Source organism: Cydia pomonella, chromosome 18 (genome assembly GCF_033807575.1).
Source record: "Cydia pomonella isolate Wapato2018A chromosome 18, ilCydPomo1, whole genome shotgun sequence".
NCBI lineage: Eukaryota > Metazoa > Arthropoda > Insecta > Lepidoptera > Tortricidae > Cydia > Cydia pomonella.
Genome location: NC_084720.1, coordinates 14,173,228 through 14,200,966, shown reverse-complemented (window position 1 = coordinate 14,200,966; position 27,739 = coordinate 14,173,228). Strand labels below are relative to the sequence as shown.

Genomic DNA, 27,739 nt, shown 5'->3' with positions numbered 1-27,739 from the left:
AGCACATGCGCCTTGTGTGTTGACGATGAGAAATACCCAGTTGTAACAGCCAGCTTTTAGAAATTACATTAAATAGCAGCACATGTCGGGTTCGGACCACTCGGACGGTTGTCAATATGGATTGTGATAATGTAGAGAAACGCAATAGAGAGTACTCTCTGTGGAGTTGTGCCTGGAGACCGAAGTCCACTGAGAGTTGTTCAGAAAAAAACAGAATTATTATATGTATTTTGAGAGCTGTGACTGTGCCTACACGGTGAAAATTTTGGTAGTTGGACTCAGTAATTTTACTATAAATTTAAAGATCTGCAAACATTTGATTTATTTGGCAGGTATGTATTTATTATTGTTGTTCAATTTTCAGAGGCGGCGAACCACAATGGAGTTGGATCTGCAGAAACGACCGATGCGAGCGCTTACAGGCATCAGAGACGACCACGCTACAATCGCTAGTAACATGCAACATGCTCTGCGCGTCAACACAACTGTGGCCACAACCCACCGGGCCAGTCAGCCTGGCGACAGGCGCTGTTCCTGTCCGTGCTGACTCCTTCTCACTTCATGTAGTTGCATCCCCATCGCCTGACGTCACCGATCATTTAAGCGACGCGTTCGCGTTAACAAAGGAGGATATGAGAAATCTTGAGCGAAGCGTCAGTAGCTCGCGTCGAGACGATGTTGGTACACCGCGAACAGTACGCGTAAGAGTCTTCGTCAATGGCTCCGGGGACCCACGACTTCGATTAGACACTGACGAAAGCTACAAGCTTTCTTTAGGCTTTGATAGACAAGAACTTGTGGCTAATATCACAGCGCAGTCCTTCTGCGGCGCACGACACGGCTTCGAAACGCTTTCGCAACTAGTCTGGGCAGACCCTTACGCCGGATCACTACTTATATTGACAGCAGCTGTAATAGATGATGCACCAAGGTTTAAATTTAGAGGATTTTTGTTAGATACTGCTCGAAACTTTTTTCCTGTGAGTGAGCTGCTTCGCACAATCGATGCTATGGGCGCAAATAAGCTGAATACTTTCCACTGGCACGCTAGTGATTCGCAAGCGTTTCCACTCCAACTTGAAAGTGCGCCTCAACTGGCAGCGCACGGCGCATACGGTGCAGGAGCGATATATACCACTGATGAGATACGAGCGGTAGTTCGGCGGGCGCGCCTACGCGGTATAAGAGTTTTATTAGAAGTTGACACCCCAGCGCATGTGGGACGAGCCTGGAGTTGGGGTACCAGCGCTGGACTCGGCCAGCTCGCATATTGTGTTGAAGCCGAACCGTGGAGCGTGTACTGCGGAGAACCGCCGTGCGGTCAGCTGAACCCTAAAAACCCACACGTTTATGCCTTACTGGAGAAGATTTATGCAGAAATTATCACATTAACTGGGGTGGATGATATCTTCCATCTTGGTGGAGATGAGGTGTCAGAACGCTGCTGGTCGCAGCACTTCAACGACTCAGACCCAATGGAATTATGGCTTGAGTTCACCCGACGAGCTTACCGAGCGCTGGAGAAAGCCAACAGAGGCAAAGCACCAGAATTGACCTTGCTATGGTCTTCTCGGCTTACACGCTCACCTTATTTAGAACGGCTAGACTCGAAGCGTATCGGCGTGCAAGTGTGGGGAGCGTCGCGATGGCCCGAATCCCGTGCGGTGTTAGATGCAGGTTTCCGCTCAGTTATATCGCACGTGGACGCATGGTACTTGGACTGCGGATTCGGATCTTGGCGAGACAGTTCGGACGGCCATTGTGGGCCGTACCGTTCGTGGCAGCAGGTGTACGAGCACCGGCCGTGGATAGAGGAGGGCGGAGGGGGAGGGGTGTCTAGTGCCGGCGAGCAGGTGCTGCCGTGGCGGATAGAGGGCGGGGCGGCGTGTCAATGGACTGAGCAACTGGGACCAGGCGGCTTAGACCCGCGAGTGTGGCCGAGAACGTCGGCGCTAGCTGAGCGACTGTGGTCAGATCGCGGCGCGGGAGCAGAAGCAGATGTATACCTACGTTTAGACACGCAGCGCTCGCGCATGGTGGCTCGGGGAGTGAACGCGGCGCCGCTGTGGCCTCGCTGGTGTACCCAGAACCCTCACGCGTGCCTCTAGCTAGTGCCGACGTACGACTATTGCGATATCTTAGTCAATGCCTCGACTATTCCGTTGTTATATCTACCCGACGATGCCACAAACAGTTCGACTATAACTTTAACGCCATCGATGGCTTAGGAAATCATGTAAACTGACTTATACAGACACGATCAGGTTAAATGTTATGTTTCGTTTTAATATACAATCAAGATAGAATTTTGGTTATGATGAAATCTGCAGGTTAGAGTTCAGCGAGGCCGCTTTTTGTACATAATAATCTTAGGATAAGTAGATAACCTTAGCAATATAGTTACATAATCAAATAGGTAGGTAAATAATCGTTGAAAGTTAGATCTTTGTATTGGTGTTAAATAAAAGTTGATACGTTAATGTCGCTTAACAAATGGTACATATTTTGCATTTAACTAAGTTTGCCTCGGCATGGAATTTTTATACAAACCTGAGGCAAACTTATGTTAAATGAAAACATTCTAATGAAATACACCGTGGCAATTTAATATCTATACAGCTAGGTTAGATGTTGTAAGGGAGCTTCCAGCAATGCTAGGTTTGCCTAGTAAGTCCAGAACCAACTTGGAAAATCAAACCTCAGAACTTGATATTGCCAAAACGGAGATTTTTAGAGTAGAGTTACCATTAATAATGAAACCGTGGAGATAGTATGGATAGTATTCCTTGGATATACTACGACGGTTGACCTTGTTGCTTTTATAATTGACTAGGCAAACTTTGAGGTGCCGTAACTTCAGATTTTGCCTACAACATCATATGAGGTTAGTTGGGGAAATTGCATCCATAGGTGCAACAACGTCTACTAGATACATCCGTAAATAAAGGGTTAACCCTTTGACCGCCAAAGACGTCGACAATCACGCGCAACTACAGTCCAATTTCAACCTTCGTGCATAACGACAAGGTTCACAGTGACGCGCCGCACACGATAATCGGTGCGTTCAAGCAGGTTAAAGCCTCTTTCACGCGGGTCTTCTATTTGCACCTTTGGGAGAAATTGCCCCTGCTGGTCATATTTATAACAATCTTATTAAGCTATTGAAAATAAGCTTTGAGCCAAGATGTGTATTCAAACTGCCAACTCGTACCTACTCATTAGATTATGGCTTTAGATGGTGTAAGAATCGTTGTCAATTTATACGTCACACGGGTGGAACAGTCGACGTCAAATGTGTTCACGTTTTCGGACCTTAAACTATTCAACTCTTAGCATCACATACGAGTAAGTCCTATCACACAATTATGATCGAAAATGATACGTTTCTATCGATGATAACTAATTTTGACGATTACTGTAGCTTAGACGATGGGTTCGAAACAGAAGCACCTTTATGATCTGTGATAGATAGGAACAAAATGTGTTTCTAAATCTAATCTAAAATCTAAAAAGTAATCCCTTAGAGTGGCAGGCCGTCGACTCCCGACCGATTATGTCATTTAAATTTCAAATTTGATTAATTTAAATAAAATAAAAATTCCAATAACTCAAAAACGACACATGCCACTTGAAGAGATAAATTTAATGTTCTGTGTACAAAGTAAATCTGTGTAAGTATAATGTCGTCGTATTTTCTATGTACAGTAGGTAAGCATCACAAGTAACGGATCAGAATACGCGTCTAAATTATTCTCTGATACCTAAACAAAAATATGTATGCCTCTATATGTACCTAGATATAACATATAACATTTGGAAAATAATTCCAGAGGGGCAGATGCATTTGGAGCTTTGTTTCACCGCTACTTTTGATGCTGACTGTACTAGTAATACGAATACGTAATACTGTACTAGTAATACGAATACGTAATACTGTACTAGTAATACGGATACGTAATACTGTACTAGTAATACGAATACGTAATACTGTACTAGTAATACGAATACGTAATACTGTACTAGTAATACGGATACGTAATACTGTACTAGTAATACGAATACGTAATACTGTACTAGCAATACGGATACGTAATACTGTACTAGTAATACGAATACGTAATACTGTACTAGTAATACGAATACGTAATACTGTACTAGTAATACGATTAAGACTTGGGGTCTGAGGCGTAAAAAACATTTGATAAAATATACACTATAACAAGAGAGTTAACATTAGCCAAAACTGCATATTTGTGTGTTCTCATAATAACATAAATTATCGGTAGGTACCTCTTTCTGTTAATAATTTATACCATGTACAAAACTAGAGTAGCTATTTAAATAAACTGAAGCGTTTAATGGGTGTTACCTGAAGTAAATATTTTGTTATTAATAATTTAAAACCATATTCTAAGGTGGAATTTAGTTACTTAGGGGATTTTCTAAAATATTGATATTGTATTCATCAAATGGATTAAATAGTTTTTTGGATGAAATCTCATTTCATTATCCAAAATTGGGAAATCATAATTTATATTTCTTCTTGGCATTACTTCGGTTATTGGTCTTTTAATACAATGCTTTATTTTATGTTGGACATATTTTGTTTAAGATCACGTATGGAAATATTATATTTAATTAAGAGGTGTTGTGTTTCTCGAAATATACGCGGTCAAAGTGGCTAGATCGATTTGTATCAAATGTATTGTTGCCAAGTTTTCATTGTTACGTTAGCATTCTCTCCGTCGAGAACTCCATAAGGGAGGTAGAGCTTCTTTATCTTAAGGATTTAGGAAAAAACGTACTAAATCTCCTTAAGCGTTTTACTTTCCTTACTTAATTCAGTAACTGACGACAGGGACGCAGCTATACGTTGTATTACTGTGTCCCTGTCATCAGTTACTGAATTGAGTAAGGCGTGTGAAAGCGCTTGAATGTTGTCTTTTTATGAAAGACAAAAAAACCTTCCTTAACGAATTCTTGGTAGCGAAAGTGTCAAAAATAACCCCTTTAACAAAATGCGAAATATGACAGCAAAAATCACAATTTTAGGCTTTACTGTTGGCACCTATTAATGAAGAGAATAAGACTACCGGTTAAATTATTCTTTGTATTTACCTGTGGTTGATAAGCTTGTTTCTTAAGAAACTATTGAATGTTCACAAAAAGTTACTTAGTTAATACTTTTATATTTCTGGATTATTTGAGAATGTCTAGAGCCAGACCAAGTTAAACTCTACACAGACTGTCGTCATGACAAAGTGTGACAGTGTCAACATAAACGTCAAATTTCCAAAAAAATATGTCGTTTATTATGGCATTCCACATTTTACCACGCCTTATACTCTGTTTGTGTTATTTAGGTATTTAAATAAAAGTAAACAAAATCTACCATCAAATGGCTCCTTAAGCCACGTGAGGGTAGATGGAAACATTACATGATCAAATAATGTAGGTTAAAGTCAGATCGTTCAGTGACAGATCCAGGCGGTTTTGTATTTGGTTGGTGGACAATAATTGTTATGTCTACCCGAAAAGGTACAAATTGTTTGTTTACTTTTTTAAATACCTAAGGATACAGGGTATAGTTGGTGTCGAGTTAGCTCAGCCTGACTTAATAAAAAGTTATTATAGAAATATTCTTTATAGGTATCATTTATCATAATAATTTGCTGCTAAAATTAATAAGCGTATCTTAGCTTAGCTTATTTTTTTGTACGTGTACATAATGTTTACTAATTAGGTATATTGTTTTGTTAATACGGTGTAGTGAATGTAGTTGAGTGAAATAGAACATGTTAATTTACTTGTGGCCCATCGTTTACTTTAGGTATGGTAGCTAATAAATAACATGCATCCCTTTCTAAGTGCATTGTATGGGTAAGAGAGACAGGGAGGATTGTTACCTACAAAACATGAGAATGTGTGGTTTTGAAATTACCATAGAGTTTTTATACTTATAATAAAGTGTCAAACTTTTACACTACATGGCAGCCCATGACATGCTGCATTGAACACAAGAACAGGCGTTAAATAAATCTTTTTTATGTGTATTTTGCGTTCTAAAGCTATCGTTTTTTCCAAATAAAACAGAGATATAATTAAAATAAATTCGATTACAGACATATCCTGTAAAATGGATCCATTGATTTGTATAAATTGGCTGAGTATATAGAAAGCCATACAGATTTTGTTTGACTTAAGGACTACATTTTACAAGTACACTTGGTAATGAAACAGACGTCAGGTCAATGCGGCCAAATTTTGTTTCAAACAATCGATAAGGAGCGATTGCTTTTAGTTCTAGCGGTCAAAAGCCCCTAGTGTTCTGTACGGAATTTCCCGCTGACATATGTATATGGCCGCATTAACTGTGGAAGGTAGAGGACTCTACCCTTCATAGCATTGACTTAACTCTTCATAATTGACGCCCCGATCATTGACATTTATAAATTACGTACTTCTTTTCACAGAGTGAGGTTTTTTTTTACTTTACTACCTATCCTCTTTGACATCTAATGATTAGTAAGACGATGAAAAATATAAATAATAATTGTATATACTCACTAGGAAATCACGCCTAACATACAAATGGCCACGTTTATACTGTATAGATCTAATGAATGAGTTACAATGACATGAAATCTTATCACAATTAGCTAAGAATAGGATTAAGTAGGTAAATAAATGTAGACAACCAACCAATCAATTCTCAGGGCCTTGACTTGGCAGGATGGTATCGGTACAACATTAGTACAGTCCGCATCAATATTAGCGCATAAAACAACTCGTTTAACTCAGGTATTAGTTGGATATGCCATCCGCTATTAGTTTAACAAATACAGCTATATTTCTACGGTTCGCGGTCAAAAGTATCGGTCACGTTCTATTTGAGAGGTAGATATTTTTGACGCCGCTATGCGCTACGGCTGATGCTTACTGATCTGGCCTAGTCAAGATGACAATCGAAACTAAATCGACCATAGACATCGTGAGGAAACCGGACTAATCCCAACAAGGCCTAGTTTACCCTCTGGGTTGGAAGGTCAGATGGCAGTCGCTTTCGTAAAAACTAGTGCCTACGCCATATCTTGGGATTAGATGTCAAGCGGACCCCAGGCAAAATGCCGGGACAACGCGAGGAAGAAGATTGTCATATTGGCTAGGTCCCCTAATTGGTGCACCGCTCTTGGGCCTCACTGCGTATGGATACTGTACTGACAAGTCAGAAGGGCCTTATACTGTTGTGGGATTATGAAAATCATATATATTATGTTGTTTTGGCGTTACGCTAGCTGAAGTCGCATTGCACAAACTTTTGCATTAATGTATAATTATTATTGTTGAATATTATTTTTGTTAATGTAGCCAGAGACAAGAAATAATAAAGATGCCATCATCATTCCGTAATTCCGTATCACATTGGCGTGGCCAATAGATGACGCTACTCAAAATACTGAATGATTATGTAAGCGGAAAGCAAAGAGCATATAATCACTAGCGGAAAGCTCTCACATGCCAATCACCCACGATTAAACAAAGACAGAAATTCAGAACAATATTAACATTTGTGGTTACAATAATTTCGCTGTATTACGAGTCATATGCGTACCTAACTCATACGAGCTGAATTTATTAGTAAATCTATTTCCGTACGGAAAAATATATGGTCAATTTAGTGAGTGACATTCAGACTCTGAAATTCTGATGAATTCAGCTCGTATGTGGCGCGCCTTAGTATTCCTTAGTAGGGAATCTTTATCTGTGGTTGCACTAGCTCATATTAAAAGGTAGACAGGACAAGTGTTATTATTTCTGTCTCTGGTTTAATGCTCTATTATTTTTCTCAGATGACTATTTATTTTATTTCCCGTCAATCATACATTTCCCTATATTTTAATTAGCCTTACCGTGCCCGTGTCTAATTATGTAGCAATAATATCATATGGGCGTACCTATTTATTTTTGCGAATAGGTTCTTTTGTAAATGAATAAGATGAGATTATTTTATTTATTTTGAAGTAGTTTCGTAATTTTACATCTATTTACCTAATTTATGGATGTGATCAATGAACAGGCACAATTTTGTACATTTGTATGTAATGTTTGGTGCTAAAGTGATTTTTGTGGTGTACTTCAATGAAATAAAAATTAAAAATTAAGTATTTTTTTTTCAATTAACCAACATCTTTAATACCTACAAGCAAATATAACCTTATTAAAATCCTGAAGGCACTTATAACACCGCACGCCTCTATGCTTGCTCTACGCCTATACAGGTCATGACGGTTAAAAGTATTCCTATGTCCACTTGCAACATTCCACTTACCCGGGGTGAACCGGTTAAACCTGGAGTTACCATGGTTACCAGTACAATTTGACACTTGGTTAACAGTTTAACCCCTTAACTGCGGGTCAGTGGGATAGTGTCAGTGGACCTTAGTATCATACTTCAAAGGGTTAAAAGTTCAGAAGACTTGTACAAGAATAAAAACAGTGGGTTAGAAATGTCAATAATTTAATAAAATTGCATTATAATCATATAATTATTAATAACCGACATTATATTAATCACCAACATTAATAGGCACTGGTTATAAAAACACAAATCACAGTAAGTAATCATTTCTTTCTGAAAATATTACTAAATCTTCGACTGCGAGGCGTCACCTGAAAAAAGAAATATTCAATGCAGTTTTGGTTTATTACTTTAAAACAACAACAAACAAACAATATCGCTGTAAGCTAAAAATTGGTTTTAATAGCAATGTCAAGTTATTTTTTTTATTTAGTTCAGGAGATGGAAAACTTAAGTGTGCGTGAACTGCGCACTTGCACAGGAGTTATACCTACTCTGGCTAACCAACATTGTCAGTAGAAAATGGAAATTCAAAATGTGTATGGGAGATTATTCCTTAGCGCCTACATTTAAAAAAATGTGGCACTTTTCTAGTTGTGGTGGCAGACTCCCCAACACGCACGTATTGAAATGAGACCTCTTCTGACATGGAACAGATAAAGTAAGAACCAGCATCAGAAACAGGTAATATCGAGAGCAACGAAACGAACAAACGAACGACGTGTTGCCTCCCTGTCACACTTACGTACGAATTTACAAGTGCGACAGAGGCAACACGTCGAACGTGGTTCGCGGTAGGCCCTCAGATGTGGTCAAGGAATTCGTTTTTTGTACCATTTAAGTGACAGTGATAAGGTACGAACTGGTGCAAAAATCAAAATCCCTTAATTGTTCAGCGGTAGAGACTAGAGTGGCGGGCCAGCAAAAGGGTTTTTAAACCATTTCCGGGTCCGGGGCCAGTTCTCCGTTTAATTTATTATGGCATAACATAAACGCACTACAAGTTTCAATTCAATCGAGTGTCTTAAGCTGTATTCATAAGAAAATGATAAATTGTTGCTTGTAAAGTTTTCTGAATAAAAAGGGTTAGTTATTAGTTGTTACCACATCAGTATCGTTTCTGTTGGACCGGAACAGCGAGCGGATCCGCGACGGCGTGCTCGTCTTGCGGCCCGGGTCCGCCTCCACTCGCAGGGACTCGCGGAGCTCACAATCCTGAAAATATGATAAGTATTATAAATAGACAATCGCGTGTAAACTGTCGCGTGTTACTGCCTCAAGCCTTTGACCACCATAGACGTCAACTGCCCAATATCAACTTTCGTGCATTCTAACAAGGTTGACAATGACGCGCCCCACACGATAAGCGTGGTGTTTACATGACTAAGAGGCTGGACAAGACATACGTGAACAAGCATACCGTGGCGGAGAGGCGGCCGGCCTGCTTGCTGGGCGTGGGCGGGCCGGGCTTCTTGTACGCGGTGATGCCCACCTCCTTTCTTTGCTGTCGGCCCAGGGAGAAGCTTGTACTGGCACACTGGAAAGTTAATTTCACAAATAAAAATTGTTTGCAGGGTCTATGTGAATTCCGTTCCGTCATCTAGGTTCCACCAAAAGAGAATTGATTGTAATAGAGATTTACCTCTCTAAACTGAATTTTAAATTAATATGAGAAATATATTATATTTTGATGTGCTCAAGATTTTGTACGTTTCTTAAGCATCATTTTTGTATGAAATTCACGTGCATTTCGTATCGCGTGAGTACAAAATTTTATTTATTTATTTATTTAATCTTTATTGCACAATACATGAAGGTACAAATGGCGGACTTAATGCCCTAAGGCATAAACAATTAAAATTTTCTGGCTCGTTTAGTAGATATAGTATTTATGGGAAAACTCGAGAGGAGGTTGCTAGGAGGATACTCTACAGCAACCCCAAATACTTTTGGCTTTTACTCCTAATCTGTTCAGGTACTATTTTTTTGTAAGTAAGTACAAATTGAGTACCTACCTATTGTGTACTAAATCCTCATATAATAAAAAATGCCAAAATGCAGTGTGGGGTTGCTGCAGAGCATAACGTCAATATAAACCTTCGTATTATGTTCATAGAGGGTCTCTAAATCGACCAGATATTTAAAAATTCACATTGTAAGTCTTACGTTATAGATTAGTAATTTATGCAGTTAGATTAGTTGCAATCTGACCAATAAAGGTAAAACCAAAATACCTTAATATCCTCCTCGTCGAGCGCGGGCGCGAACTGCATCTCGGCGGGGTAGGAGCTCTTGAGGTGCGGCGGCACGAGCGAGTTGCGGCGCTGCAGCTCGGACAGGCGCCGGCCCGCCAGCGAGGCGCGCGGCGTGCCCGCCAGCTCCTTCAGGAAGCGGTTGTCGAACACCTCGCCTTCCTCGTCCGACATGTGCAGGCCGCGGGCCTCTATAAGAGGCGTACGTTACTAATGGCTTTTATGGAGTTCAAACGAGCTTAGAATATATATCCTTTTTTGTTTTATTTTTCAGTTCACATCTACACGTCCCCGATCTAAGGTGTGGAGGTGGCGCTGCCATGGAGCCGCGGCGACACCCGCACCCATTCGCACTCGCCGGGGTGATAATGCACCTACTTACGGAGCACTTATGTTACTGAACGATTTATACGTGCAGGTTGCCGATACAGATATATTTCACGGTAGTATGGGTGTTTTCATGAGGCGTGTTAAACTGTATCTTGACAATAGCATTGCAATAAAGTAGGTAATTATTTAAATGAAATTTGACACACACTCTGTATACATACAATTTATAGAGTTAGAATATGAAATAAGGCTTAATTTATAGTTTAATATAGTACTGTAAACTTGCATATATTATTCAATAAATAAATAAATAAAAATATTTCGATGAATGGTGTAAAAAACAATATCATATTAATTTATCTATAATATATATATAATTAAAATACAAAATTCTTTATTTCATAAAAGCGTCCATAGTTATGATGCAGGGGATGGGGCCTCACTTAAATAGCACTAAAATAGGGTTGTTTTTACTCAAATAGTACCGATTATATAATATATTTATTTTGTCTTCTTGTTCATCACATCGACGGAAAGCCATACGTCAAAAATTATAAAAATAAGTAACATAATTTCTACATGAATAAATGAAAATAATTTTTCAACATCATCATTCTCTCCTCGCCGTATTCTACGCCAGCAACTCCGTAAATTATTATTCTTCGGACTTTGTTAAACCCGGGTATGACTCGTTCAACCAAACTTCTTCTTAAAGAGGCGGTTACACGACATAAGAAGAAGGCGATGTATATACGCTATCTAATAAAAAAAACTCAACGTGTTATGCATCATACCTGTTTTCTTATTGTGTACAGGAAGAGATCTCAGAGAATGTGTATCTGATGGTCGTCCAAACATTTCTTGACCATGCCCATGGCTATGTAGTCCGGACTGCAAAGAAACACAAAATATAAGTATATTAACTTCTTCAATACAAAAGAAAATTCACTTATATCAATACAAAATATTGAAGAGAATTTGGATTAACCTAAAGACGGAATAACGTATTCACGACCATTTGTTGCCATCAAATAAAATAATAATATCATATGAGATATAACAATGTGGCGGCCCCTTGAAAAATATGCTCTGCGAGGCTCTTGTAAACATTTGATCGGATTGATGCGAGGCCCCGGGCGACTGCCCTGCTCGCCACCCCCTAAGGCCGCCACTGTTAATAACATACTTGGGCCAGTTAGTCTCTTTCAGCAACAGGCAAGACAACGAAATCGAGCGCCGTGTCGAAAACTCCAGGAAGAAGGGTAGCCTTCCATTGTCACTGAAACGAAAGCTCGTCGACATGTGTATCCTGCCCGTCCTAACCTACGGTGCTCAAACATGGTCACTCACAGAGAGTCAGAAGTCCAAGTTGAAGGCTTGCCAACGGGCTAATGAGCGCAGCATTTTAGGTGTGAAGAAGACCGATCGTATCCGGAACACCACGCTGCGCGCGAGAACCCGCACTGCTGACGTGGGCGCGAAGACTCAAATGGAACTGGGCCTGTCACATCAGCCGCATGCATCCAGACAGATGGGCTAGTGCAGTTACCAAATGGGCGCAAATACCATTAGGGCGCGGACGCGACAGGCCCAGACGGAGACGGGACGACCTAGATATCTTTCTCAACGTCTGGCCGGAAGAGGCAACTAAATCGGGAGTTGTGGAAGACTAGGGGAGAGGCCTTTGCCCAGCAGTGGGACACCGTAATACGATAGTAAAAAAAAGAGATACAACAACCATATCATCAGACCGTATAAAAGAGGATAGAATGGCACCAACAAATTGTACATAACTGTAGGTACTCACCGAATGCACATGCTGCAACGACATAAGCGATCCCGATTGCTTCTTCCTCAGCCAATCAGCTTCCTCCTGCTTCACCAAAAACTTCTCTCCCACACTCCACAATTCCGTTGTCAACGCCCGAATATGCTCCTCATACGCTTTACTCGACTCTGCCATTTTCTCTTTACATTTCACTAATTCTCTCTCCAATATCGCTATTTCGTCCGCTTGCTTCTGCTTCAGTCTACCCATCTCTTCATGGAACAGCTCTTTCTGAAAATTAAAAACACTTTATCGCATGAAGGTTTAGTGTGACAAGCATGCAAGCACATGCATCAAAAAAGAGTATTACCTTGTTTCCACGCTTCAAGCAACTACACTACAACACAGGAAATAAAACAAAACCTTCAACAAATAATTTATTAAACATAAAACAAGCAAAAACAAACAAGCCAGACTTCATGATTCCGCATGTAGATAGAACCACCACACTACCTGATAGCCTAATATGATTAACACAACGGGGGCGATACTGACCATTTTAGCCTTCATTCTGTTGAGTTTGTCCTCGTATTCGGCGCGGACTTCCATTATGGTGACCTCTTGGGCGCTCCTTGCGCCCTCTCCTTTCTGCGCTCTGCCAATTTCTATCAGAAGCTTTTGGAAGGAGTTTTCTAACTCACTCAACTGCACTTCCACGGCTGCATTCTGATAGTTATTGGTGGAAAGCGAGGCCTGTTCTAAGTCGCTAGTAAATGCTTGCTTTATTTTCTCCGCAGACAGCATTCTGCTGACGCTACGGTCGACCCAGCGCTCCAAATTCATTGCACACTCTGAAAGATCCTGCATCACCGCGGCGTATCCGCGTTCTAATTTACACATAGTAGCTTCCGTTATTCGCCCATCTAAACTTAATATATCCCGTCTTACTGTCCTCTGTAGAGACACAATCTTAGACAACTTCTGATTATAAACTTCCTTCACTGTAGTAAACGTTCTGAAACTAACGGACATCTCCGTTAGAAACTTCTTCATGTTAATTATTTCCGATTCATTTATTCTATTAACTTCTGACAGACGGTCTCGGTCTTTTTGCAGCGCCATCTGCTTCTCTGAACATCGTTTCAGATGTCTATCAGTAGTTTCGAGGAAATTTTCTAAATCCTCCATTGTTACGGAGCCGATGCTTCGCCGAAGTTCGTCGCCGTTGGAGTTCTGGTTACCGAAATTGGTTAATTCCTTTAATACTGCGCTTGACTTAATTTCTACAATCCTTTTCAGTATCATGGCTTGGTATTTCGCTGATAGTTTGATGATTTGACTGGCGCGGTTTTCAGTAGCGCTCATTTTCGCAACTTGCCGCTTCAACTCGGTGATCTCTTCATTCTTCTGATGAACTATTTTCTTCAGCTGCGAGGACAGTTCTTGACAAGTGTCCTTACTGACCTCTAACTCTTTAGTGATATCAATTAGCTTGAGCCCGGACTCGGCCATCATGGATTTGATGTAAGAGATTTCTATCTGCATGGAGGTTATTTTTCGATTCTTGTCCTGAATTATCTTTTCTAAGTCTGATATGGTTTTGAGACTTTCCATGGAAGAGTGAGCAAGATCAGATGTTGTGGTATCTACCTGATGCATGCCTTGGATTTCCTTTTCCCAGCTGCTATATTTAGTTACAGTTATTTTTTCTTGTGATGCTGCGGCCACTGAAAGTACACATCAGTTAATTTATTAATTAATTATTACTACCACTATTATCAGTAACTTAGTTATAGTTTTTTTAAGCTGAATCTTTTACAGAGGTGTGCCAATAGAATATTCTATCTACCTATACGTAGGTCACTAGATAAGTTCTGCAATAAACTAACATAATAATAATAAGTAAATTTAAAAAGAATGTAAACGTTTTCCAGCCAATCATTGTCTTCGGAAATGTAGTTTTAAAAAGTATATGTGATAGGCCACCTGTTTGGTTCATATTTGTCTATTGCAAAACTTATCTAGTGACCGTATGTAATTAGTGGGTGTTGTAGTATTTTATTAGTGTTAACATCTTAAATCACAGCAACAAAGGTAAGTAATGTTTCTGATTATTAGTGATATAACAGTTATTGATATAATAGTTTTTTTTTTATTAAAAAAGAATATCGGATATATTCCCTTACAATAGCAAAGTCATAGCAAATGGTAATTGAAGAGAGCAAGAGATTACTTCATTCATATTTAATATTCATCTAAATGATATTTTTATAATTGTCATTTGAACCAGTGTTTACTTACGCATCTCCTTTTGAGCTGCCTTTAGGGCTTCAAGCTCCTTGAAAAGCATTGTTTTCTCTTGTTCAAGCATTTCAACCTTTAGAGCATCAGCCTTCATTTGTTCCTTCAGTTCTGTTTCTTGTTTTTCCAAAGTTTGTATTTTTTCTTCGTGTTCCTTTTTAAAGCCTGAAACCAATTCATATAAAGTTTAATGTCACAAGGGATAGATGGGTGGATCAACTACTTCTTGTTATTCTGTCCCATCAACCAGGGGACAATAGTAGCATAGTTTGTTGAATAGCCAATTTGTAACGATATCTATCATATCTATTGACATGCTTGGTAGATGGGCCTGGATGAAAATGGCTTACAAGTACCACAAAATGCATGGTGGAATTGAATGCCATAATAAATCAAGATTTAAAAAGACCCAGGAGAACGTGACCATAATAGGTGACAAGAAAAAGTCGATTCACCCCAATCAATAGAATAATAGTGCATGTTGAGAACTGAGTATTAGAAAACACAAATGCTTACTTACATGCGTATGTTTGTGTCCCTATCAGTTCCTCTATCTTCTTGGTCATCGTAGCCTTTTCTTCTTCAAGCTTTTTAACCCTTAGAATATTTTCCCGCAATTTCTCGTTCAATTCAGATTTCTCCTTCACCCACAATAGTGCTCTTTCTTCGCGGTCTTTGATTTCTCCACTTCCAACGGTCTTCAGTGTTTCCATCTCCTTTAATAACATTTCTTTTTCCTCTTGCAATTTTTCTGCATTCAGAACACTATCCTGTATTTGCTCCTTCATATCGTTCATCAGTTTGTTCAATATAAGCATATTTTCTTCATAAACCTTGGCCTCATCACTTTGCGTAACTTTAACTAGTTCAAGCTCCTTCAACAATGCAGTTTTTTCATCATCAAGTTTCTCAATTTTAACATTGTTCTCTTGTATTTGGACCTTCAATTCATTAGTTTGTTTCTCCAATGTCAGTGTGTTATCTTTATGTTTCTGCGCCTCATTTTTTTGTAGAGTCTTCAATGCTTCCATTTCCTTTAACAACATCGCTTTCTCATCTTCAAGGTGCTCAACCTTTACGATCAATGCTTGTATTTGTTCATCTAATTCCATCTTCTGTTTCTCCCAGGTCAGCTTATTATCTTCATAATTATTTGCGGCTTCACTTTGAACTGTTTTCAGGTCTTCTACCTCCTTTAACAATAACACCTTTTCTTGTTCAAGTTTATTAATATTGAGTGTAATTTCTTCACGAGACTTTCTCTCTTCCTGAAAATCTTCCATTTCCTTCAACAACATAGCTTTTTCATTTTCTAGCTGTTCGACCTTTACAACATTGGTTTGAATTTTCTCATTTAAGTCCGTCTTCTCTTTCTCCCATGTAACTGTCTTCTCTTCATGATTTCTAATCTCTCCCATTTGAGCCGCCTTCATTAGTTGAACCTCATTTATTAGTGACGCTTTCTCATCTTCGAGTTTGTCGATAGTAAGACTGTTGGCCTGAATTTGTGCTTTCAATTCATTAGTCTGTTTTTCCAACACGAGCATTTTTTCTTCATGATTTTTAGACTCACCCATATGTGTTTCTTTAAGCTTTTCATTTACAGCTAATAATTTACTTTTTTCGCCTTCAAGCTTTTCCACGATTAGAACTTTAGCTTGCACCTGTTCTTCCAATTCAATTTTCAGTTTTTCCCACATAATTGTCCTTTCTTCATGCCTCTCCGCCTCTCCACCCTGTATTTCTTTAAGCTTTTCAATTTCATTCGTCAATTTAGTTTTTTCATCTTCAGCATTTTCCGTTTTGATAATATAAGCCTGCACCTGTTCATCTAATTCAATTTTCTGTTTTTCCCACATAATTGTATTTTCTTCATGATTTTTTGTTTCCTTCATTAGAGCCGCTTTAAGTGCGTCTACCTCGTTTAATAAAAATATTTTCTCATCTTCAAGTTTCTTTACCTCTACAATATTCACCTGAATTTTGTTGTCCATTTCTATCTTCTGTTTCTCCAATATTATTATTTTTTCTTCAAGAACTTTTGCCTCGCCAGTTTGAATCTCCTTAATAACTTCAATTTCCTTTACCAACATAGACTTCTCTTCTTCAAGTTTTTCTACCTTTTTACTAACAGAATGTATTTGTTCTTTCATCTCATTTTTCTGTTCCTCCCATTCTAGTGTCTTTTCTTCATAATCTTTCATCAGAACTGAAATAAAGCAGCTAAATGTTAGAATTACACTAAACAACCCGAAGAATTATAAAATACTATCAAATAATGGATACTGGAACAACCATAATTATATGCATGGTAAGTAACAAAAGGTAAAAAAAATAACTTACTCTTTGCTGCATTGAGCTCCTCAGTTAACGATAGCTTTGATGACTTTAGCTCAGAGACTTCGTCCAGCAGTTTTATTTTGTACTCGATTTCATTTTGCAATTGCATTTGCAAGGATTTTATAGATGCATTACGCTCATCAATTTTATGACTGAGTTTTTCTTGCTCTTTCTGATAGACGTCGTTAAGAAATTCAATTTCTTTCTGTTTTTCTTTTATTATACCATCACGATGTCTACATTTTTCTTCCAGGTTTGAGATCAAAGTGCTTAAATTTTCTTTTTCCTTGTTTAATTTCTCTGTTAATCCATCCTTTTCCAGGATTTGTTTTTTTAACTCTTGAATCTCATACAACTTTTGCTGCAGATCAGTTTCAATGGATTTTTTATGTTCATTCATTGAGGACAGTTGATGATTGCATGTATTGGATAGTTCATCCCTCAATTCCTTTTCCCGTCTTAAATCTGACTGTATCACTTCGATCAATTCACTCTTCTGAATAATATTGTTTTGTAGTTCTACTAACTCGTTATTCCGGTTCAAGACTTTTTCATTTAGTTTCATTATGCGATTATCGAAATCTTCTTTCAGCTTTAACTGTGCATATTTTTCAGCATCCAGCTCTATTTTGAGATTCTTAATGATATTTTCTGATTTATCTCGCTCAGCTGAAAATTGCTGATACTGGGTCTGTATTTCTTGTAGCGTTAGTCTTGAATTTTCTTCTAAATCGTTAATTGCTTGTGACTTTTCCACTGCCTCATTATTTAACCTGCCGATTTCCTGATTAAGCGACTGAACCTCTTTGCTGTTGTCTTCAATAATCTTTTGACATCTTTCTTCAAGGCTTGATACGCACGCAGTTAAGTGTTTTACTTCTTGGTCCAGTTTCTCAACAAAGGTATCCTTTTCTTGCAATTGCGTTTGAAATTGTTCTTTTAAACTTAACTGGGCTTGTTTTTCAGCTTCGAGTTCTTTATTAAGGTTTTTAATTATGATTTCCGATTGATCCGTTTGTTCTGCAAGTTTCTGTTGCAGTGTATATTTTTCTTGTTCTTTTTCTTCAAGGGCTAATTTTGAACTCTCTTCTTTCTCTTTCACAGATTCTGATAATTCATTTATTTTATAGTTTAAAAAGGCGATGTCTTGGTCGCAAGCTTTTTTATTGTTGTTTGCTTCCAAAATCTCGATTTGAAGAATTTTGTTCTTTATTTGTATTTTTTTTATTTCCTCCTCAAATTGTTGTTGAATAGATTGCATTTCTTGTTCTTTTGTATTAAGCGTTTGTTTTGATCTTTCCTCTAGATTTTTTATTGTTTGTGTCATTTCTACTATCCTAATATTTAGTTCAACAGTATCTTGTTCACATTGAGTTTTTAAGTTATTTTGTTCTCTTAGCTCCTCTTGAAGTTCTGTAATCAAGTCATTAGTTTTCTCAGTTTCAATCGCATATTGCTGCTGCAACAACTTAATTTCTTGTTCTTTTTCTTCTATCACAAGTTTTAAACTTTCCTCAATATTCCTCATTGTTTGCGAAATCTCAACTATTTTATTGTTTAGTCCTACGATTTCTTGCTCGCTGCGGAATTTCAAGCTCTTTTGCTCCCTTAGCTCTTCTTGAAGTTCAAGATATTTTTCCTTCTCATTAGAATATAACTGTTGCAATTCCAGGATAACTTGTTCCTTTGTTTCTAGTGTTTGTTTAGAATTTTCTTCTATAGTTTTTGATTGTTCTGACATATCCACTATCTTTCGGTTTAATTCAACGATATCTTGCTCGTAGCGTGTTTTTAAGTTAATTTGTCCTTTCAACTCTTCCTGGAGTTCCGTAACCAAGTTATTAGATTTCTCCGACTCCTCTAAATATTGCTGCTTAAGTGTATAAATTGCTTGTTCGTTTTCTTCCAGTAGGTGCTTCAACTTTTCTTCTGCCGTGTTTATTGTTTGTTTCATTTCAATTATTTCATTGTTCAACATTACAATTTCTTGCTCACATTGTGTTTTTAAGATATTTTCCTCCTTTAACTGTTCTTGGAGATCTTTGATCAGGTTACTCGATTTCTGCGTCTCATCTGATAATTTCTGCTGTATTATTTGCATTGCTTCTTTCTTTTCTTCTAGTAAATGATTTGAATTTTCTTCCAACTCCTTTATTTTCTGTGTCATATCAACAATTTTACTATTCAATTCTACGATATCTTCCTCGCAGCGTGTTTTTAAGTTAATTTGTTCTTTCACCTCTTCCTGGAGTTCCGTAACCAAGTTATTAGATTTCTCCGCCTCTTCAAAATAATGCTGCTGTAGTGTATGAATTGCTTGTTCCTTTTCCTCTAGTAGGTGCTTCGAGTTTACTTCTGCCGTGTTTATTGTCTGTTTCATTTCAATTATTTCATTGTTCAACATTACAATTTCTTCCTCACATTGAGTTTTTAAGATATTTTGCTCCTTTAACTGTTCTTGGAGGTTTTTGATCAGGTTACTCGTTTTATGCGTCTCGTCTGATAATTTCTGCTGCATTGTTTGGATTGCTTCTTTCTTTTCTTCTAGTAGATGTTTTGAATTTTCTTCTACGTCCTTTATTTTCTGTGACATATTAACAATTTTACTATTTAATTCTACGATATCTTCCTCGCAGCGTGTTTTTAAGTTTATTTGTTCTTGTAACTCTGTTTGGAGTTTTTTGATTAAATTACTGGATTTCTGCGTCTCATCTGACAGTTGCTGCTTAAGTGTATGTATAACTTGTTCTTTTTCTTCTAGTTGACGTTTTGATTTTTCCTCTGTATCCTTTAAATTCTGCGAAATTTCAACTATTATATTGTTCAGTACAACAATATCTTGTTCGAATTGTGTTTTCAAACATTTTTGTTCTTCCATCTCTGCTTGAAGATTTGTAATGGTATTACTAGCTTTCTCGGTTTCTTCTGTGAATGTCTGTTGCAGAATACTTATTTCTTGTTCTTTTTCTGCCAATACATGTTTTGAGCTTTTCTCTACATCGTTTAATGTCTGCAAGATATCAACTATTCTATTGTTTAATTGTAAGATTTCTTCATCACATTGCTTTTTCAATTTATTTTGTTTTTCAATATCTTTCTGAAGGCTTTTAATCTCTTTGTCTAATCTTTCAGTTTCATTTGCAAATTGCTCCTGCAATAAGTGTAATTCTTGAACTTTCTGTTCTAGTTCTTGTTGTGAATTTTCTTCTAGGTATTTTATTTGTTGTGACATATCTAATAACTGTTTGTTTAATTGGTCAATTTCTCGTTCGCTTTTACGCTTCAAATTATTTTTTTCCTCGATCTCTTCATTGACCCGTTGTTTTAGATTATTAATATTTCCGTCTTTTTCAGTTAAAACAGCCTCAAGAGCCATCTTTTCTGATTCAAAGTTCTGATTGGCTTTGGTGAGTTGCTCCTGTAAAAAAGTGTAATGATTAGCCTCTAGGAAGTACATTACCAAATAAAGTAAAAAAAAATGTTCAACTCGAAATATACCTGCAAACTCTGAATTTGATGCTTCAAAACTTCAATCTTCGCCCTTTCTTCCCCTAGCTGCACCTCAATTACATTCGCACAAACTTCATTACACACAGCTGGAATAAATAGAAAGTAAATTCAACATTTAGTATTTTATAATGTTAAAAGTTGTTTATTCAAGCAAAACAAACTACGCATAGAGTATTACTTACTAGCAATTAAGTCAAATCTTAACTATGTAAATGTCACTTATATAATACTACATATTATGTAGTAATGAGGTCATTATATATTATTAACATGGAACAGACAGGCTACTGACAAACGGAATTGGAATAAGATGGGGGAGGCCTTTGCCCAACAATGGGATTCTTTGTAATACCTTTGTATTACTAGGCTAAATCAATAAATAATAATGAGGTCATTATACATGTAGTAAATCAACTCACATAAATTACTAAGCGACTGTATACTAGTATCAGGGTCATCACACTCCAGCATACTAGAGTCCAATCCATTATTGCGATTATGTTGCCTCAGCTCGGAGACTAGGTCCCTCAGAGTCGCTACGGTGCGACGTTCGGCGTCCAACTGGTCGGCCAGCTGACCGGCCTTGTCAGCTTCTTGCTGGCTGAGAAACAGCCATTTGTCCCGTTCTTGCTTTAAGTCAGTAACCTAGAATAAAAAAAATACTCAGTCAGTAACTTAGAAAAGAGATAGATGTGTTTTTTTTTTAACAATTATGGCCTGGATGCAAAGATAGATGTGGACTTGAGACGTTTTTTGTAGTTAAACTTAAGCCTATAAAATTTAGGATTTTTAGGAAGAGCATCTGAATATTTAGGCGGCGTGTCCACCAGAGATCTACGAGGATGCGGAGCAAGGGAGATGTTTGTTAAGAACCAATAGAATCTCAGGATGTAGAGCGAGGATAGATATAAATAAATCAATATTATAAGACATTTGTATCCAGTAGGCAGTAATAATTTAAGTTTAAACAAACCTTCTGTTTATAAGTATCCCGTTCTTGCTGAACATCCTCCAACTGGCTAAGGGTGTCTTCCAATCGCGTCTCTAAGTCCTGTAGCTGCCGCTGCAGTCGCGCTATGAATTCATCTGCTCGGGCTTCCCTGTGGGACTCTCGCTTCTCGCCGCAGCATAGCGATATCCTTGCTTTGAGGTTCACTATGTCGAGCTTGTATTGCTCTTTTATTTTTGCTAAAATTACGAAAAATTAAGAATTTCTTAAAGATTTGACGATGAAAATTTATAATTAATAGAATTTTTTATTGCTACTAAAATCATAAATTCAATTAATCACACACTTCTGCAATTTAACAAAAAATAAAGGAATACATAATAAATCGGTCAAATAACTTAAGATAATAAAATTAAAACTAAGCCTACAATAACCCCTCCTGAATTGTACCCGGCTTAAAGATCCCCATTATTCCCAGTGCGTATTCCAATGAACTGCAATGGAGACTTACTGAACCCAGAACTTACACTTGCTTGTTAGGTGCATATTAAAAAGAAAATACATTATAGCTTTGGTTTTATAAGATAACTCAGACCCAACATGTTTCTCGAGTTTCAAATTGGGTGATCACAGAACTCCGCAGGCGCGGCGGTGACAATGGTTTGATGCAACCAGAATCCATAATCAAGGCTTGTGGCCTTGTAGGTAAGTAACTAATTACCTATGCTACATGCTATCATACTTACTAGGTCATAAGTAACTACAGTTATTCGTATGGCACTGAAGACAAACACTTATCCAGTTTCTCCAACTTCAAGTTAGTCCTAGATTTTTCCCGTACTGCAAGCGGAGTATTTTCCTGTACTGCAAGCGGAGTTCTATTTGCTTCTCCACAATCTCCACCATACCCAACTCTGGTTGAATACTTACTAAGTTTCTCCAACTTCAAGTTAGTCCTAGATAGCTCCTCTTGCAAGTAATTACGGTCGAAACGCTCAGCGTCTAATGCGGCCTGGAGTCTTCGCACTTCGCTGTGCAGAGAACGAAGTGCGGGTGGCGTCTCTGCCACCTTGGCTGAAGCATCTGGCCCGCACGCCTCTGGAAATAATTAAACCATATGAATGTCAATTTTTAATGGTGTAGAGGTGCCTCGGCCGACGGCGCGCGCGTTTTCCTCCCCTAAACGCGCCGCCTCGGCCGAGGCACGGCCGGTTTGTGCGCGAGGAAGTTGCCTCGCGCGTATGCTCGCTCTGTGCGGACCTGCCTAATCTCGACATTAAACAGATACAAACGTATCAAAAATTAGCTTGAACGCTTATTTAACAACTACAGTTAACTTTGAGTTAAGGGTACTCTGTGAATATGGCAATTTGATAATTGACTTTTTCCAATTCTATCACATCTTGATTTTCAATATTTGTTTCTGAGTGTAGATCTTTCCTTCCTAATCCTATTTGCGATATAATATAGCATGTATATACAGGATGTAATTTTAGTCACCTGCAATATTTTACATTAATTTTGTATATTATTATTATTTTTATTTTACTATTTATTTATTCATAAAACAATATTTACATTGTGTTTGAATTTTGAATTATAATTATTATAAAACTACTTAAAACTACATGAACAAAAACAACAAACATGCAACTAATATTAAAATTAAAACATAAAAACACGAAAAGTAACAAAATGGGAATTAGGATTTAATTTAATTAGGATTTATTCACCCCGTATATATGTTTCAAACGTTTATTTTACCCTTTCGCGCCAAACATAACAATAGGCATTAAGGTGCGGGTTTGACCCAGACAACTCGGAAACCGGCTTTCTAAAAATAGCCGCACCTTTTTCAAACTCCTGCTCAGATGACATCATTGGTTCACGCAATAAATGACAGGAAATTATTTAAATTTAACGGAATTTAACCGAATGTTACGATTAACACGTAACTACGAAATGAGCAGTACGTACCTATAGTATTCACGTGTTTGGCAAATGCGGCTATAATATATGTATATAGTACCGTAGCCTACGGACGCATACAACTCTAAGGGTTTACATGCGCCTTGCTGACCCTTTAAAATCCGGTAGAGTCAGACCACGCTAAGTTTTCATGCCAAGTGCTGTGTCAAGTATGGCACTTATAGGGTGGATCCCTTTGTTTGACATAATTATTGACAGTCATAATGTAATGATTGTCGGATTATCATTAGTCATAATTCTGAAACCGTTACGTTTTCAGGATTTTCGTAAGGTTATCATATAGATAGGTTTGGTTAGGTTTGTTTCATGGAAATCCTGAAAAGTTACGCGAAAAACCAAATTACTCATAATTTGGTTACGAAAATGTGGACAAACAATACATTATGACTATATGTACGTGTCCCGTTTTTGCTCTCACACAAGCTTGCTGAAGAATGCAATATATGTATGCATTTGAACCCCCTCGTAATGCCATTACTACCCTAATTAACTACAGATTCTAATCACTCCTTTTTTGGGTTTATTTCAATCTCTTTGACAAAAGAGAGCGTCTCGTGGGCGTTCGCAGGTGGAATTCTCTTTGAAACCGCTCATTTAGGTTCCAGGACATAAGGATGAACGCTCTGGCGACGGAAAGCGGTATGAGAAACAGCCGGAGCATCATAATAAAAATTAAATATAAAATGTTAAAACTTGAATAGACCTTTGAAACCTTCATTTCTCGACCTCTACCACCAAACTAGATAAACATGTTTAGGAGAACTCCTCTAGTACAGTCCCGTTAATATTTTCTTTCTATAAATAGGAAAGGGACAGGCTTTCTAAATACGAAAGGGACTAATGCTTACGTCACGGCCCAGATGGCAACGACCAGACAGCTGGTATGGAAGTAGCACCTGCCATTTTGGCCACCCTTGTTATTGAACCGGAACATGTGGCGATTTTTTTTGCATCCGCGGCGGCGCGTGTCATTGGCGTGTTTGCGATAATCGATTTTATTGCTTAGGCAATATAGATTGTATTAAGTCGTGTTTAGGATTTAGTTTTTTTTTTTTAAATAACAGATGACTTAGTGTGCTTAACTCTTATAATAGACAGCCACAAATCAATATTTGATCGATCTTACTTAAATTTGTTATTAAAATTTGGACTATGGTAAAACTCACCATGGTATATTTTTCTTTGATTTAACTGTTATTTTTATAGCCAGTTTGATCACCTGTGAAGCGACTAAGGGCTAATTTATTAATGCCAGGTTAATTATTTCTAGTTTGTGATTAACAGATGACTTCTTTATACTTAAATTTGATTTTCAACCTTAACGCTATCAGAATTAAGTTGATATTTGAAACAATATTTTGAATATATGCAGCCCAATATTCTTGTAACATACCTATGTTCCCATACCATCCCTATGTTATCATTTTACCATACCTATGTTGCATGCTTTCCAAATGTTCAGAACACAGGAAAAACATGTGTACAAGGTACCTACCTTGTACACATGTAAAGCAAGCGCAGAACCAAAACCAAGACACTTTTACATGTCCATTTTTACAAACAATAAAAATTACAAAAAACAATTACAAATATGGAATCGATGAAATAATAAATAATGATATCAATGAAATAATGAGATGTAAAGGGTACAACGAGCAGATGCTGACCTGTGTCATGGGATGCTTGCAAGGCAGCACCAATAAGAGTGTAAGGTCTATTGAGAGTTTATGGAATCTAACATGGATTAGGCTATGAGGTGAAAGCGAGGACTAAATACTGGGCTATAGGATACAAAACCAGATACCTGCCTAATAAAACTATATGCAATTTTATTCCTGGCAGATAGTGGCTCACCCCCTCAGATGTTCATCCAAAAAAAAAGCTCTTGTATGGCCCAAAGGCTACTCCATTACAAATTATTATTATTATAGTAAAAAAACATGAACAGTGAATCACACACAAATTTATCAAAGGTGATTTCACAAAAAACATTAAATAAATATTATAGGAAGTTATTACACAAATTGGCTAAGTCCCACAGCAAGATCAATAAGGCTTGTGTTGTGGGGACTTAGACAACCGACATATATAATATATTAAAAACATTCAAGCTCTTCAAATACCAGGAAGTGATTAAAAATTAGCTTACAAGCATAACAAAAGTTTATTATGGAAATAGCTTTAGAAAATAGGAATTACCTGTAATAGCTGTCTCAACATCTGCATACAAAATTGGAGAACAATCCATTAGGCACTTGCTAAATTTCATTATGATCTCCTGGTCTCCAGCACTAAGCTTGCTACACATGGCCCTTTTAATATCAGCATTTTTAGAGTTCACACAGATAAAATATAACAATAGGGAAGCTACTATGTAAATTTCTTCCTCGCATGTGGCCTCCAGAGTGCCATTTTCAAATTTGAATCCCGGATATTTTTCAACAATAAAATCTTGGATTGTATTTGCTTCGAACTTGGAAGACTTTGAATCATCTAATCTGATACTTTCGTGTATGTGTGTGAATATGTTGAGTAGATTTTCAGGAGTTATATTTTGCTGTTTTTTTTCGTTTTCATTTGTGTAACAGTTAATCTGAAAATTAAGATTGTACATTTTAGTTTTAAGTCCCTCATCCAAACATTAGGTATCTTGTAACTGAAGTAAAATAAGCCCACGGGTATAGCTTCGAAAAACGGTTATATATTTGGAAGCTTGATCTTTAATGTATATAATTTGTTCTGACCCTTCAGTATGAAGGATTATGTATTACGAAGATATCTAAAGCTTGTAAAAATCGTTGCAATCAACCTGAAATTACATCAGAGTTTAAAGAAAAACATATTAGTTTTAAAACCGTTGATTAGACTTACCCAATTTGTGAGAATAGTTTTCCATTTTAGAATCATGGTGGACACAATTTTAATTTATATTTTAACATTAATACACTTTAACACTAACTTTACATGGAAACGAGTTTCCCTTCTTAATTATTACAAAGATAAAACTAAACAAACAATTTATAACATCCTAACAACAATCCACTCTTTAAAATCTTGTTATTCACCGTTGGAATTTGAATTGCTTTGCTATTGTTTTTCAATTGACAGTTTTAACCACAGATAACTTCAAAGTTATGAAACCATAGACAAATACAAATGTTTTAAGCCTGCTTACATGCGTGCCGGCAAGCGTCAGGGACGTAGTTATGCGTTAGAGGGAGCAAGCGATTTTGCTATCCCATTTTACCGCATAGCTTGATCCCTGACGCTTGCCAAGCAAGTCTCGGTATGCATGTAAATCAGGCTTTATTTTTCAACACTACATGTCGCGTGTGCTTGCGACAATTTTTATAACTCTACATAATCGAGAAAAAAAGAATCGCGGTACAAATAACACGCGTATACTGCTTGCGTTGCGCAAGTAGTTCACGCCCGGGGCCTACTACCAAAATTTAAAAAGTTATTTGCCTCTCTGACGCACAAATTATCAAGAGCGATACAGAGGCAGACAACGTTTTTCGATGTTGGCGGTAGGCCCTCACCTCAGTCACATGCACAATTTACAAACACCCGTAATAATTGGTGCATGTCGCATGCGCCTCAACATGCGCAAACGTGCGCTATGTGCTAAGGTTATTATTTATTTTGTTTTATTTTATACCAAATATATTTACCTTCTTTTATATTATTTGCTTTTGTTGAATACACGACAAAATGAGAGCCTGCCACCAACATCAAAAATTGTTATCTACGTCTATGACCCTCGCACATTCGACCGACAACGAGGCACATAACTTTATTAAATTTTTCAGTGTTGGCGGTAAGCCCTCTTGATTTTTATAAACTAGTATGTGCGGAATGAGGCCCAATACATTCCACGATTTTTCTCTAATGAGGAAATTCTGCTGTCTACCAAAAATATGATGTATATTATATACATA

At 37.5% G+C, this 27,739-nt stretch overlaps 2 protein-coding genes across 2 annotated transcripts in view; one reads left to right on the top strand and one right to left on the bottom strand.

The window, feature by feature from the left end:
* LOC133527546 (probable beta-hexosaminidase fdl) overlaps nt 1-8,162 on the top strand; it is a 172,721-nt gene extending 164,559 nt beyond the window's left edge. Inside the window, exon 5 of the mRNA XM_061864600.1 lies at nt 365-8,162. Coding sequence (XP_061720584.1) covers nt 365-2,108 — 1,744 coding nt within the window. The 3' untranslated portion in view covers nt 2,109-8,162. The remainder of the gene's footprint in view (nt 1-364) is intronic.
* Nucleotides 8,163-8,501: 339 nt separating this feature from the next.
* Nucleotides 8,502-27,116, bottom strand: LOC133527538 (repetitive organellar protein-like). The gene is made up of 16 exons (XM_061864586.1): nt 26,670-27,116; nt 25,998-26,391; nt 22,740-22,907; nt 21,834-22,048; nt 21,280-21,505; nt 20,849-20,946; nt 17,354-20,768; nt 15,531-17,219; nt 15,011-15,175; nt 13,265-14,436; nt 12,749-13,000; nt 11,736-11,832; nt 10,594-10,802; nt 9,780-9,896; nt 9,464-9,574; nt 8,502-8,670 (listed from the first exon to the last, which is right to left on the bottom strand). Exons 1-16 carry the CDS (start codon nt 26,703-26,705, stop codon nt 8,623-8,625), a joined length of 8,412 nt encoding a protein of 2,803 aa, XP_061720570.1. The 5' UTR covers nt 26,706-27,116; the 3' UTR covers nt 8,502-8,622.
* Between the last annotated feature and the right edge of the window lie 623 nt (nt 27,117-27,739).